The following is a 16,203-nucleotide window of genomic DNA, read 5'->3' as shown; positions in this document are numbered from 1 at the left end:
GAAATTGTTTTTAAATCGATTTCGGACTTTTTATTTTAATCATAATTTTTATATTTTTAATTTTCAGAGCTTGTTTTTAATCCGAATATAACATATTTATATGTTTTTGGAATCAGAAAATTATGAAGAATAAGATGAACGTAATTTTGGATCGTTTTATAAAAAAATGATTTTAATTACAATTTTCAGATTTTTAATGACCAAAGTCATTAATTAATTTTTAAGCCTCCAAGCTGAAATGCAATACCAAAGTCCGGCCTTCGTCGAAGATTGCTTGGCCAAAATTTCAATCAATTTGATTGAAAAATGAGGGTGTGACAGTGCCGCCTCAACTTTTACAAAAAGCCGGATATGACATCATCAAAGACATTTATCAAAAAAATGAATGAAAACGTCTGGGGATATCATACCCAGGAACTCTCATGTCAAATTTCATAAAGATCGGTCCAGTAGTTTACTCTGAATCGCTCTACACACACACACACACAGACAGACACACACACACACCACGCACAGACACACACACACACACACACACACACGCACAGACACACACACACACACACACACACATACACACACACACACACACACACACACACACATACACCACGACCCTCGTCTCGATTCCCCCTCTATGTTAAAACATTTAGTCAAAACTTGACTAAATGTAAAAACAAAATAGATTTCAACAAGCAAGCAAGTAAACAACAACAAATAATAAAAGTAAGTGTGGAGAAAAAAAGAAGACGCAGAAAGAGAACAAGAACAAGAGCAAATCTTTAATTGTCTAAGGCCACAGCCCCTTACAATAGTGGTTAAAATAACAGCAATAGTATCTGCACAGTTATAAATTATAGTACAGTAGAACTCCCCCTTAGCGACCCCCCTGTTTACGACCACCCCCTTTTTACGACCGATTTTGCAACCACGGATGCATTCTACTATATAATGAACCCCCAGTGAACGACTCGCCCCAAAACGCGACTTACGACCGAGCTTTTGGGGATGAATTACGACTTTTGCGCATTTGTAGTCGAGCAGACGAAAACAATACATGGCAACTCTTGCTCCTCAAACTATCGCGAGACGAAAAAAAAATAAAATCTCGCGCACGATAGAATCCGCGGCGACTTCCTTAGGAGTCGGGAAGACGCAAATCCTGTGTATTGTCAAGGATAATGACCCAAAACGCGACTTACGACCGAGCTTTTGGGGATGATTTACGACTTATGTGCATATTTCGAGCAGACGAAAACACAACATGGCGGCTCTCGCTCCTCCAACTATCGCGAGAAGAAATAAAAACAAAATCTCGCGCGCGCGAGATCCTGATACATCCGGTTTTTTTCTGCACGCTATCTTATCACGACGACTGTCTTGTTGACAAACGAAGAGTCGCGAAAGAAAAAGAAAAGCGCCGACTCTTGAGTAGAGAGCTAATAAAGTAATCGCTAATCAAGCGAAGTGGCAATCCGCGGCGACTTCCTTGGAGACGGGAATACGAAAATCCTGTGTGTCGTCAAGGATAATAAGGACTCGGTGTTATCTAGATGGTGAGAAGGATAGCGAAGCGAAAGTACGCAAAGAGAGGAGCCTGTACGAAGACCTCAACGATCGTGGTCAAGTTTAGCGATGCAAGGCAACGAATCATTCATATGAGCGGAAAGATGATTCGGGAGAAAAGTCGTTATGCTTTCTATCGAGTTAGGACATTCGGATTTTACTGGTTGCGCCACAATGTCAAATGTGCTTCACTCAGTGGGGAGCAAGCATTACGCCATGAGTAAATTTTCTTTGAAATTTGAGTTCAAGTTGTTCTGCTGTAATGTGTTTGTGTGTGTGTGTGTGTGTTTGTGTGTGTGTGTGTGTGTGTGTATGTTTTGATCCCCCCCCCCTTTTTACGACCTAATTTTCAAGGTTTTTCCAAAGTCGTAAACAGGGGGTTCTACTTTAACGCATCAAATTCAACAAATACATTAAGACCCTGATGAGATGTCACTGAACGCAGAAAGAGAGAGAGAGAGAGTGTCGGAGTTTGTATGAACATGAACACAACTGCTTGGTATGTATAATGTTTGAGGGAGACTACATCAAAACATTGCAGGATTATAACTGTGTGAGATTTAGTGCGGCATAATGGTGCTTGCCACAGACTTTGTTTGGGTACACTGAAAGTGACCTTGGTACGTTTGGGTACACTGAAAGTGACCTTGAAATGTTTCAGAGCGTATCGAGACCCTTCAGCAGGAGAGGAAGTCGACGCACGTCAGAGAAGCTGGCTTCAACAAAGAGCTGCAACAGAACCAGCAGAAAGTGGTGACACTGGAAAAGGTAGGACTTGGCCTTCAGGACGGGTGCAAGTGACACGAGTTAACTCTTATACTGCTCAATGTCTGCTGGGTTCAATTGTGCAAGATTACAAGTAACCTGCTAGCAGATAGACCCTTTTTATGCACCAGATTTGTTGCGTTCGGATCTGATTGCAAATTACAGTGTACTGTGCAATGTCTGCGGGATTCAAGTTTGCAAGATTAAAAGTAACTCGCCAGCAGATAGACCCTTTTTATGCATTAGATATGTTGCGACAGAAGGAAAGTGTACTGTATTTAGAATATGATTGCAAATTACTCATTAAATTACATATTCTTACTCCGAATCACATATATGCATTGACCTAGTCTGAGATGCTTATCGTGTTTTTCTAAAAGGGTTGCTTCCCTTAAGTTGACGGCAAGCGTTTTTTTCAGACGATAAGCCTCAGACAAGGTCAATGCATATACGTGATTCGGGTAAGTATATTAATCAAATGAAAATTTATTATTAAAATTTTCGAGTTTATTCCCACTGAGATTTGTCATACATTTGTGAAGCTCATCAGTCAAGTGATGAAGCAGAGGTTTTCATGTAGACCATCTGGTCAAACGTCACAGATCAGCTTATGTGCAGAGTTGTCATTTTTTTAAAAAGAAAAAAATGTGGATGATTGATACAGGCGTCGGTAATTAAATTGATTCAACAACAAAGATCCCACTGCCAGGAAAACAGCCTGGCTGTTGATGGTTGGTGTGTGTCCAAGTCAAAGGGTGCTCTTAACCGCTAATTACCGGTATTTTACCGGTTGAACCGAGAAAATACCCGAACAAAATTGGCTGCCGGTATGACCTACTGGTTGATTTGTAGAACTACCAGATTTTTTTCGCTGGTAGAACAATAAAACCAGTACTCTGAGTTGGACTCTAACTGGTTCCAATGACCAGCCTACCATTTTTTTCTGGACTGGACTGTTTGCATCATAAAAGTTTGCCTACTGGTATGAAAAAATACTAGCGCCATCACTGTAGACAAGATCATTCACACAGGAAGGAATGTTACTTTGGCAACGGTTCTGAGGTCATTTTTAGTTAAGCTTTGTTAGTGAAGAACTGTGATATGCGGTGTAGTATATGCTTCGGTTTTGTGCATTTCGTAACAGAGTTTAGCGAATGTGGAGCGACAACTTCAAGCGGCAGTGGGAGGGGAGATAATTTTTAGTAATGCTTACTTACTGAAGAACTGTGATGTGGCATGTAGTACATGCTTCTGTTTTATGTATTTGTTAACAGAGTTTAGCGAACGTGGAGATAGATCGCGACAACTTCAAGCGGCGGTGGGAGGCGGAGCAGCAAGCCCACAAGGACACGATCGACAGATACAACGCCGACAAGAAGAGCATCTCCAGCATCTCGCAGGCCAACCAGATCGAGTCGCGAGGTCAGGACAAGCATGACCAGAATTTTCTTTTCAATTTTTCCTTTTCCTGTTATGTCATTATTCATGCTGTTTCCATAGGTCAGGTAGAAAATTGATATTCTTTGGGATATTTTTTTTTTAAAGTTTGAAAATAGCACTGGTTTGGGATTTGTTTAAAAGTGACAGTGGAAAGAGTCAGACTACCGTTGGTACAAAACCACTTCCCCATGCTAAAGTGTATGTGTCCATGGGTGTTACTCTTCCGGCTTTTGCCGGATTTCCGGTTTGTGAAAAAATCTGAAGCCGGAAATTCCGGTTTTCCGGGTTTAAAAAAAAAAAAAAAAGCTTCGTTTCGCTAAGTTGAAATAACGAGCAGCGGTTCCGATCCGACTTTTGACACCGGTTCGCGTGCTTTATCGGTTCGCTCCCTTGGATTTGCCGCCATCTTGCTTATTATGATTTGGTTTCGTCGGTGTCCAGAAACTTTCTTTCAAACTTGAGCATTTTGGACCCCTGCCTTTCAGGTTTTTTGATTTTTCCCAGTAACACCCATGTGTGTCCGAACTGTGTTTTGGCGAACCTGAAAACAAGAAGAAAGACTCATGTTATAGTTTTGGCAAACACCACTGAGCCATTCCCAAGTGTCTGAAGTGTGTTCACAGGCCTTCAAAGCATCCAGAAGAATCCCTGCCAGTTGGTAGAGTTTTGCAAAAGTTGATACACAGACCAATTGGTCTACCAACTTGAAACTTGGTAAACTGATCATGCATAAATAAGCTGAAGTGAACGTATGCCAAATATGAAGTGATTCGCTCAACATATGAGGAAGTTATTAGCATTTTTGAGGTTTGCTGGTCGATGTGAATGCGTGATATATTGTGTAAAAAATTCCATCTCACACGGCATAAAGCGCTTTGAACTTCGGATAAGGCGCTATATAAATAAAGAGAATAATAAAAAATAAATAAAATAATTTTAATGGGTGGACTTTTTTGGGGGGTCACCCTGTAAAAAAACCTGCAGACGTTGCTGAAGTGTATGTGCATAGACTGTGTGTTGACAGACCTGCAAGCCAAGCTGGAGACAGAGAAGAGCATGCGACATAAGGTGGAAGCCCGCCTGCTAGAGACAGAGAAGAAGAACAGCGAGATGGGCGTTGACCTTATGCAGCTACAGCAGCGGGTCGGCACGCTGCAGTCACAACTTCAGGCAGAGATTGACAGGGTAGGCAGCGTGTGCTCACAGATGGTTGCTTCTATTAAGCTGTGTAACAGTTTCCCGATGACATGCGCCGGTGTTCATTTTAATCAGATATGAAACTGATGCATGTATAGCCTGACCGTGACCCTACAAGCATTTTTTCTTCTGTTGATAGGAATAAGTCCCCGAGACAAACTTTATTATCGACCTTCTTTGTTATTTACTTGGGAATCATACATTGAAAGTGATGGGAGGGATGGTTGGGTTGGGTTGTTTTGTTAGAGAAAGGGTATGTGCTGGGTGCCTATGACTCAAATACGGGATGAGATGTGCGAGTTCATGTCATTGGCAGCGGCAGCACAGCAAACTAAAAGCAAATATTAAACAAATTTAAACGACATTTTGAAATGATTTTATACTAAGACCACAGAACCCTGACTGTTGTTGATGCGTGTTTCAGAGCCGGGGCCTGTCGCTGCAAGTGGAGCAGGAGGTACAGCGACGGAACCTGATGCAGGGTGACATCAAGAACACCTCCATGGACCTCAACAAGGCCAAGAGCAAGGAGAAACAGCTCGCCAAGGTCAGCATAAGTCTTGCTTCAGTAGGACAGTCACATTTAGGATGATAATAATAATAAAACTATTCAACTTACCATGCAAGCTTCGACACAAAAAGGAAGTTGAGAGCTTTACCTCCCTTGGTTTTTCCTAGATGTGACTTAATACAAAAAAGAAACAAAATAATTATTTCTGACAGACTGTCTTACTAGTTACTTGTTACAGTGGAGGCTACTGAACCTAAACTTAAAATGTATTACATGATGCAAAACCTGCTATTGTTTTCAGCACCTTACAAGCAATCAGGAGATCACGAAATAGCTATGTAAGAGAACAACTTGGTATAATAAAAAATAATGGGAATATGAATTCAGACACACAAAAACATTTAGGGTAAAAATGTTACATTTACACATTGATACGCTTCCATATGATGATTGTCTTGTTTTCATGGTAAACATGGGTAAGAACAATAAAGTTGAGGAGCTGACGAACTCAGTACGCATAGCTTGAATCAGAGACTGTTTATGAAATAAAGTGACGAAGCCTTTGGGATACTGAATGCATAGTTTGAATCAGAGACTGTTTATGAAATCAAGTGATGAAGCCTTTGGGATACTGAATGCATAGTTTGAATCAGAGACAGTTTATGAAATCAAATGAATAACATTGTATTTTTCTTTTGCAGGAACTGACTGATGTGAAGAACGAGAAGAAGGGTGTGGAAGCAGAAATGAAGAAGTTGAAAGAGTGAGTATTTGTATTATTCAGTTGCAAATTCTTACGTGTCAGCAAAGCCTTGATAAGAATTTGTTAAAAGAAAAAGCATTCTTCCTCTTCTTCTTCGTTCATGGGCTGAAACTCCCACGTTCACTCATGTTTTTGCATTAGTGGGTTTTTACGTGTATGACCGTTTTTACCCCACCATTCAGGCAGAATACGCCAATTTCGGGGGAAGAAAAAAGCATTCATTTGCAATCTGAAATTTCTGTCAACAATGCTGTCAGTTTCGAGGTCAGAGTGTAGCTTTTATGGGTGCTTGTTGCTGAAGAAAATGAAAATGATAATTACAGGAACAAATGAAAGGGAGAAATGTTCCATTGTGCATACATTTATTACTGGGTATAAAGCTGTATAATTATTACTCAAAAGAATAGTGGTGAATTTTTGTTTTTCTAGTTTTCAAGGAATTTTCTTTCAACCATAGCTACACTTCTTGTCATGTTCTGTTTGTATTCAATAATGGAATAGCAGAGAACGTTTTGTTTTCATAATAGATGAATTGTGGAAATAACTCATGTTTTTATGGGTTTTGGAAGAGTTGCTTTCCCTTGTTTTTCCTTGCTGTGTTGCAATGAAACACTGAGGTAAGCTACACGTGCCATTGTAGGCTTGCCCCAGTGTTTCTTTGGAAACAAGGGAAAGCAATTCTTCTACAACCCATACAAACTTGACAGTTATTTCCAAACATGGTCTATTGACCAAGAATGTTCATTCATCCTGTGGTGTGCAAGTGGTGATGTTGTGATCATTTCCCTTTCAGTGATATTTCTGTGAACGAGCTTCAGATGAGGGAGATTCAGGAGCAGCTGGAGGCAGAAACCTACTTCTCTGTGAGTCTGTCTGTTCATACCATGAATTACATGGGTCTATATGTGTTTGTGTGGTACAGTGGAACCCCTCTCTAGCGACCTTGAAAATGTTGACAAAAATCGGTCCTTATGGAGGGGGGTCCTTACAGAGGGAGGGGGCGGGCTCAGGGGGCCACAAAGAAAGTCACCTCAGATTTTCTTAAAAAAAGAAAACAGAGAAGTTTGAGTTGCTGACGACCGTTTCCTCAAGCTAACTGCTTCCATTTCATGTTTGACATTGTCGATGGTGTCCACCAGTTCTGGTGCATGTTTCAATGCAAAAAGAGTTACCGTATTTGACGGATTACAAGACACACCGTTTTATAAGCCGCACCCCCGACTTTAAAAAAAAATTGGGACGAGCCACGTTATTAGGCCGCGTCACTATATTAGCCGCCGTCAAAAAAAATATAATCAGATCGTGTCAATCAATCAAAACAACCAGGCAAACGAAAGTACGGTATTTGGCGAAATCGGCTCCGAGAATAAACAAGTGAAACACAGAAGAAAAGTGAAAAAGTTTGAAGAAAAATATCACACACACCCAATTTGTAACCAACACACACATGTAGTCCCGCCCGGAATAAGCTTTTTTGGGATGATATACGACTTTGGCGCACATTTCGAGCAGACGAAAACACAACATGGCGGCTCTTGCTCCTCCAACTATCGCGAGACACAAAAAAACGAAATCTTGCACGCGCGAGATCCCGATACATCCGGTGTTTCTCTGTACGCTATCTTGTCACGACGACTTGTTGACAAACAAAGATTTGCGAAAGAAAGAGAAAAGCGCCGAGTCTTGAGTAGAGAGCTAATAAAGTACCGGTAATCGCTAATCGAGCGAAAGGAAAATCCGCGGCGACTTCCATTATGTGAATGCTATTCAACTGGTTATAACCGGTTTGTCAGTGATGCGTTACGCTGACTGAGAGTCTTGGCTTTATCTGACCACAGGCGGAGGTATCGTTCACTGGACCACCACTATCATAGTAAGACTACTATATATATATATACCACTATCATAGTAGTCTTACTATCATAGTGGTGATCCAGTGAACGATACCTCCGCCTGTGGTCTGACAAAGTCGTTACACAAGCTGTTAGGTCGGTCCTTAGACGTTAGAGCAGGGTGGTCGCTACACTGGTGACAACTATATAAGGAAACACATCGGTTAAAAAGAAAAGGGTCGTTGTGGCGGGGTAGTCGTTAGAGAGGGGGGGTCGTTGTGAGGGGTTCCACTGTACAATGCATTTCCCCAAAGATCAAACATCAATAAAAACTGCTGTTAACGTTCACTTTGTAACATGTTCTGCAAGTTTTCTTTCTTTTAACACCCCCCCCCCCCCCCCCCCAAAAAAAGTCTGTTATTTCTATTTCAATTTTTCTTTGCTGGAAGTGTTTACTATGTTTGGATGTTTATATTCTGCAAATGAGGCACACTTACCAAGCTTTTAACAACTGCTCTATTTTGAAGTCGCCCAGTATCTCAGTTGGTAGAGCACACAACTCATGAGTCGTGTGTCATGGGTTTGAATTCAGGCCGAGAGGGACATGGGTAGCATACAGTATCCATGTTCCACACTGTGTCAGCACAGTGACATGGGTAGCATACAGTATCCATGTTCCACACTCGGTCACCACAGTGACATGGGTAGCATACAGTATCCATGTTCCACACTGGGTCAGCACAGTGACATGGGTAGCATACAGTACCCATGTTCCAAACTCTGTCAGCACAGTGACATGGGTAGCATACAGTATCCATGTTCCACACTCGGTCACCACAGTGACATGGGTAGCATACAGTATCCATGTTCCACACTCGGTCACCACAGTGACATGGGTAGCATACAGTATCCATGTTCCACACTCGGTCACCACAGTGACATGGGTAGCATACAGTATCCATGTTCCACACTCGGTCACCACAGTGACATGGGTAGCATACAGTATCCATGTTCCACACTGGGTCAGCACAGTGACATGTAAAAGACCTGGGTCATTCTGTCAGAAGTGCTGGTGGCTGATTACACCTGAACATGCACACACCTGAGAGGAAGCGACCTGTATTTTCCAGCAATAGGATAATAAAGTCAAGTGAAATATGGTGATTTTACTTGTGCTTGCAGTCGCTGTACAGAACACAGGTGAAGGAGCTGAAGGAGGAGGTGGACGAGAAGCAGAAACAGACTCAAGATCTCAACTCAGACATCCAGAATATCTTGCACGAAAAGTGGGTAGTACAGGAAGATATACATTATTATTGTTACATTCCTCTGTCTGTGCTGTTGGTACACTCAGACGTAGCTACACGAAGAGTATGTGTTATAGCAATGTGTTATTGTTCAGGCATGCTCTCATGGTGCCATACTCATAACAATTAAAAGGTGTAGTTTGTACACACTGTGATGACCATCATTATGTGACCATCTGATGCTCTTTTGACAAAACAAAGGAATACTCTGAAGGCAAGAAATAGCCGGAGGCAGTACATCCAATGGTTATTTTAATTTTTTTTTTAAATTTTACTCAACCACTGATATGTTTCATAAAGCAAAAGACAATAACAGAGTATTGTTATAACATGTGTTCAGTGTTTTACCACGTGTATTTCTGTGTCCAGGGATACGATCAGTGCACAGCTACAGCTGGCCCACGCCAAGGCGGACTCGGAGTCGCTGGCGCGCGGCATTGCGGAGGAGCAGCTGGGGGACGTGGAGAAGGAGAAAACCATGCTGGAGCTGGAGATCAAGGAGCTCATCTCGCGACACAAGAACGAGATGAACAAGAAGGAGGTGCTCATTGCTTCGGTCAGTTTCTCTTCATGGTTCACTTTCTGGGCTCCCCAATCTCTGCGTTCCTGCGTCCCATACATACTAAAAACTGAAAAAACTCACTTGAAATTCGTGGAGAGGGTCCCGAGGTGCACTGAACTTGTAAAGATTGGGTCCTGGGACGCACACAACTTGTAAAGATTGGGTCCTGGGACGCACACAACTTGTAAAGATTGGGTCCTGGGACGCACACAACTTGTAAAGATTGGGTCCTGGGACGCACACAACTTGTAAAGATTGGGTCCTGGGACGCACACAACTTGTAAAGATTGGGTCCTGGGACGCACACAACTTGTAAAGATTGGGTCCTGGGACGCACACAACTTGTAAAGATTGGGTCCTGGGACGCACAAAATTTGCGTTAAGGTGTGATATGTCATGCAGTACTGATGTACCGATCGCCTGCTATTTTCCATACAATGTGGAAAGAACATACGGTTGGGTGAATTTTGAAGATGAGAAAATGTGGTGCCGGATCTGTACCAATATTATGATGTTGTTCACGAGGACAGTGTGTGATGGTGTGGTGGTGTGGTGTGGTGTGGTGTGTGTGTGTGTGTGTTTGTTGCTTTACATTCAATCTTTCAAGTATATATTGACAACTGTAGCTATATTAGCCTGAGGTGCATTCAGCAGCATCCTTTTTGGCTCACGAAGTGTAGCCTATGCGTTCGTAACTTTGTCTGTCTGTGCGTGCGTGCGTGCGTATGTGCGTGCGTGCGTGCGTGTGTATGTCTGTGGTAGAAACTTTAACATTTCGTCATTTGAAGACGTCACATTATGGCGTAAGAGGGTTAGACGTCACGCGAAGGAATGTCTCGGTCATTGTTATTTTGAGCGGGCCGAGACTATTTGGCAGTCGTGTCTGTAAGTAGGCTACATGCAGACAGACAGATCTAGATCTAGTGTCTCTCTTTCTTGCACAGTGTCACCAATGCTTACTGTGTGTGTGTGTGTGTGTATGTGTGACGGAGTGATTGAGTTTGTGTTACTGTTTGTCGATTTCTTACGTGAGCCTTGAAGGCTTCGCCTCTTGTTGATTTTGATCAGACAACTGGTGAGGATGACAGTTTTAAAACAGAACACTTGTGGTTTCAGCTGGACGAACAGAAGAGAGACTACGCCTTGCAGATAGACAAACTGCAGCAAGACAAGGACGATCTCCAGAACAGGATCAAGAAACTCTCAGAGGGTATGTTACTTTTTGTGCTGCTTGCTTGGGGGGAGGTGGGGGGGGGAGTCATGCGCGATTTATATTTACTCCTGCTATTCTCTTCAAGAAACTCTTCAAGGAACATGTACGTTTTTACTACTCTCTACAAAATGTATAAACCTTGTTATTTATTTCATATTTTATTTATACCTGCAAGATGTCTCACGCTGGAGGCTTGGGCATTTTTGAAGGCACAACTTTTCTTGTACATTTAAGTTGAATTAACATGCCCTGTTATGGTATCAAAGAATCTGAGAAAATATGACAGTGGCAGTTTTGGTTTAAACACAATTTTATTCAAAATACATGACATGAAACAATTGACAAAAATGCAGCTAGGACACGAACTCAAGCAGATGCTTATTTGACGTGACCAGTGGCAGTTTTAATTAATAATCAATGTATACTTCTGTTGAAGGGTAGTATCTTCTCTTCTTTCTGTTCATGACTGCAATGTACATGGTAATTCAAGAGAGTTTCTTAATTACTTCATTGTGGGGAGATTTGTCACAGGAGGAGAGTAATGTTTATTCTTATTTTGAGTGGTGTTTATGTGCAGACTTGAAATTCTCCAAGAATATGGAAGTCGAAGATGTCGACAAGTTGAAAAAGCAGCTGGAAGATGAAAAACTCAAAAAGATACAGGTGAGTTATTTTTTTATTGTTTTTTTTTAATGAAGAATCTCCAAGAAGGTGTAAGCTTAAGCCAGTACTCATATGGATGAGTACTGGGTTGTGATTGGTTGATGTTTGTGTCATTTTGTGATGTAATTCACTGCAATATGAGAGATGTAGATACACAGTTCTCATACATTCTTAAATTTGGTAAACTCCAAGGAATAGAGAATTGAAAATAAGAAAGTTTTTTTTTGTTTTTTTTTTCCAACATGATTTTATTTCTTTTTGGTACATATATAACATGACAACAACATCAGACATCAACATCAGATAACATCAGACATACAAGACTATGCTATAAAAAAGAAAGAAAGGTTAGTTAATTGACAAAATTGTAACTTGTTGACAAAGCAAAACATTTACTACAATTTTGATCTTTGAAATGGTGTGTTTGTGTATGTGTGGTCAATGTGTGTGTGTGTGTGTGTGTGTGTTCACTTGTTGGCTTAGCTCCTTTAAAGATGGCAGGAAGCAAGTCTAGAATTGTTGAGACAGATGTCACAGTTACACTATTACTTTCATTGTGTGCAGGCTGTGAACAAGCTGGCGGAGATCATGAACCGGAAGGAGTTCTCCAAGGGTCGTGGGGGCGGCAAGGACAAGGCCAGCAGTGCCGACCTCAAGAAGAAAGAGAAGGAACTGAGACGAGCGCAGCAAGAGCTCACCATGGTCAGTCTTACGACTTTCCTTTTCTCATTTCTTCATCAATCCTTCTTCTTCTTCAGCGTTCCAGAATTTTCTGGTTACGTGTGAGCTCGTTTGCCCATTTGGGTTCCCCAAACTATACTCTGAGAGCATAGTCAGCTTAATAATAATAACGGGTATTTATATAGCGCCTTATCCGAAGTTCAAACCGCTTTCGTTTTGTAGGCATGTTGGGTATTTTCGTGTTTCCATAACCCACCGAACTCTGACATGGATTACAGGATCTTTTCCGTGCGCGCTTGGTCTTGTGCTTGCGTGTACACACGAAGGGGGTTAAGTCACCAGCAGGTCTGCACATAAATTGACCTGGGAGATCGGAAAAATCTCCACTCTTAACCCACCAGGCGGCAGCGACCGGGATTCGAACTTACGACCTCCCGATTAGGAGGCCGACGTCTTACCACCACGCCACTGCGCCTGTCAGTCATCAATCCCAAAACATAGACTGCTATCATTATTCCATTGTTTTTATGTTCAGTGCAGACTCCGCTTTCATCAACAGCTGCAGCTTGGAAGTGTTTCTGCTATTGAGGGTATAGACTGCTATCATTCCATTGTTTTTATGTGCAGTGTAGACTCCGCTTTCATCAACAGCTGCAGCTTGGAAGTGTTTCTGCTATTGAGGGTATAGACTGCTATCATTATTCCATTGTTTTTATGTTCAGTGCAGACTCCGCTTTCATCAACAGCGGCAGCTTGGAAGTGTTTCTGCTATTGAGGAGATAGACTGATAACTTTCACAAATTCAGAATAAAAAACCACAAAAATGGTTAGTCAATGGAACAAAACATTATTATTACTGACTGATTTGTTTTGTCAAAAATTAATCGTTCAAGTAACGAACCATTCTTTTTTTCTTATGTATGATATACATAATTGATACAGATCTCTAAATTCTTATGGTAAACTTGTGAGTTTTATTCAATGCAAATTTAATTGGTGTTTTAAACACAATAATGGGGCACGCTGTCATGAGCAGAAGAAAGTGTGTTTACGAGTAAAAAAAAGCCTATCAAAGTCAAGAATCGTGTTTTTCTATCTCTATTTTCACCTTATAGCTTCCTCAGACCTGTTTACCAGTACGATTTGGGCGTATTTTGTACGCCAAATTATTATCGGTACGCAAATACGCGACACACGCACAAAATACGCATAAGAAAAAGTCTACAATACGTTTTCCGTTGTTGGTGTGCTGATTACGGAATGGTACAACTGATACTGGTTTCGGTCGAAGGGAGATAACCATGACAGCGAGTCGTCAGCTGTGGAAACCTTGTTCAGTTGTTGGCACGTGCGATCGTCTGGACAATCGTGGCAAAATGAAGCGGAAAAATGTGCCAGTTTCGGATGACTGTACCAAGTCTAAACAGCAGAAGCAGCAGATTTTCTTGGAGAAATATAAGAAAGAGCCAGGAATTGTGGAGTCTACTATGGGAAAAAGTCATGCACACTGCAAGTATTGTAAATCAGATTTCTCCGTTGCCCATGCTGGGAAATATGACATTGAACGACACTGCAGTTCCAAAACTTACCTGGACAAGGTTGCTGCCAAGGAATTATGAAGTTCATTCCCGCAAAGCAAATCCTGCCAGAAGAAAAGGCTGTAGTCCACGCTGAAGCAATGTTTTCTGAGATGATTGTAAAAATGAACTTGCCACTGTCAACCGCAGATGTTATTTCACGAACTTCATCTTTTCATTATCAATCTGTTTGGAAGACACTGGTTATTATGATAATGCTATAAACTGACAGGTAAATAAAATTGTTTTATTCCTGTTGTATTGGAAGGAGTTAAATTCTGAAGGTGTTCACAAGACATGCTATTCTTACACAAACACGTTTGCACCCACGCGTACATTTTCCCTAGTCCATATGGCTTTGCTTGCAAAGTACACCAACTTTTTGAAAAATACACTTAACTTTTTGGGAAAGTACTCTTGCCTCGGGTTTAGGGTAAACAGGTCTACTTCCTACAGACACTAAGCAACAGTTTAGTTCCACTTAAAGTGCAATAATTTGTACTTTATTTTTGACCATCTCTGCAACACTTCAATGAGCCATGATCTGAGCTGTTCACATAAGACAAAAAAAAGACATTTACAATTCAATAGACAATTAATTATGACAGGTACTGCTCAACAATATTGTGATATGATACCCACTTCAGCTTTAATGTTCCATAATACAATGGTCTTCCATGATTTATTTCTGAAAAGTGACTATGTTTATCAACGTTATATATGTCAATCAATCAATCAATCAATATGAGGCTTATATCGCGCGTATTCCGTGGGTACAGTTCTAAGCGCAGGGATTTTATTTTTTATTTTTTTCATTTTATGCAATTTATATCGCGCACATATTCAAGGCGCAGGGATTTATTTATGCCGTGTGAGATGGAATTTTTTTACACAATACATCACGCATTTACATCGGCCAGCAGATCGCAGCCATTTTGGCGCATATCCTACTTTTCACGGCCTATTATTCCAAGTCACACGGGTATTTTGGTGGACATTTTTATCTATGCCTATACAATTTTGCCAGGAAAGACCCTTTTGTCAATCGTGGGATCTTTAACGTGCACACCCCAATGTAGTGTACACGAAGGGACCTCGGTTTTTCGTCTCATCCGAAAGACTAGCACTTGAACCCGCCATCTAGGTTAGGAAAGGGGGGAGAAAATTGCTAACGCCCTGACCCAGGGTCGAACTCGCAACCTCTCGCTTCCGAGCGCAAGTGCGTTACCACTCGGCCACCCAGTCCTGTAGGACAGTTCCTTTGAGTTTATGTTAAGCGTTAGCTTTACTTTATTGATTGATTCAACATTTATATGAAAAAAATGTGGCTTGCGATAAAATGCAATCAAAACCTTCATCAGTTTTTGTTATGCCATCTTGTCCAAACAGTGTAAGTGTGGGATTCAGCTCAAGCGTGCTGCAGTTGAAACATTTATCTTTAATAGACTGTTAAAGTTCCCGTTTTAATTTTCCAGGAGCGTGAGAAGTACAACAAGATGGTGGAGAAGATGCAGCGCGACGTGTCCGAGTCCCAGCAGAACGTGTACGAGGAGAGTGTGTCGCGGCAGAGGCTGCAGATGGAGATGGACGCCAAGGACTCGGAGATCGAGCAGCTCCGGCAGAAGCTCTCCATGTTCAACGCAGACTCCGCTTCCCTCAACAGCGGCAGCTTGGAAGACACTTCCGCTATCGAGGAGAATCCTTCTACTGGTGAGGATGCATGTCAATTTTGAAGACGTTCATCCCCTGAAAGCGGCGTATGGCTGCCTGAATGGCGGTGTTAAAACGGTCATACACGTAAAAATTCACTCGTGCAAAAACATGAGTGAACGTGGGAGTTTCAGCCCATGAACGAAGAAGAAGAAGAGAAGAAGAAGACGTTACCCTGTGCTCTGCTGAGCTTGAATTTGATACATTTGGCTTCTTCTCTCTGCTAAAAGTTGATAAAATTGGGCTCTGCTCAAATTTTTATAAAATTGGGGTTTGCTCTGGCCCATTGGCGTTAGGAGAAGGTGGAATGTTTAATTTTCATCTGCCTTCTTTCTAGTCTGTCTTGATCACTGTTACTGCACTAACATGTGGTTATCATACCCCTACAATTGTTCATGTTGCCGAAACGTTACTAC

At 41.6% G+C, this 16,203-nt stretch overlaps 1 protein-coding gene across 2 annotated transcripts in view; it reads left to right on the top strand.

Annotated features, from left to right (window-relative positions):
- LOC138967536 (rho-associated protein kinase 2-like) overlaps positions 1-16,203 on the top strand; it is a 73,023-nt gene that overhangs the window by 37,476 nt on the left and 19,344 nt on the right. For both annotated transcript variants that reach the window (XM_070340108.1, XM_070340107.1), the window contains 12 exons: positions 2,228-2,334; positions 3,606-3,753; positions 4,796-4,956; positions 5,393-5,515; positions 6,181-6,242; positions 7,036-7,105; positions 9,257-9,360; positions 9,751-9,937; positions 11,060-11,153; positions 11,734-11,819; positions 12,384-12,521; positions 15,553-15,787. In XM_070340108.1, coding sequence (XP_070196209.1) covers positions 2,228-2,334; positions 3,606-3,753; positions 4,796-4,956; positions 5,393-5,515; positions 6,181-6,242; positions 7,036-7,105; positions 9,257-9,360; positions 9,751-9,937; positions 11,060-11,153; positions 11,734-11,819; positions 12,384-12,521; positions 15,553-15,787 — 1,515 coding nt within the window. The remainder of the gene's footprint in view (positions 1-2,227; positions 2,335-3,605; positions 3,754-4,795; positions 4,957-5,392; positions 5,516-6,180; positions 6,243-7,035; positions 7,106-9,256; positions 9,361-9,750; positions 9,938-11,059; positions 11,154-11,733; positions 11,820-12,383; positions 12,522-15,552; positions 15,788-16,203) is intronic.

The sequence above is a fragment of the Littorina saxatilis genome, linkage group LG5 (assembly GCF_037325665.1).
Source record: "Littorina saxatilis isolate snail1 linkage group LG5, US_GU_Lsax_2.0, whole genome shotgun sequence".
NCBI classification, from domain to species: domain Eukaryota; kingdom Metazoa; phylum Mollusca; class Gastropoda; order Littorinimorpha; family Littorinidae; genus Littorina; species Littorina saxatilis.
This window is presented reverse-complemented; position numbering and strand designations above follow the sequence as displayed.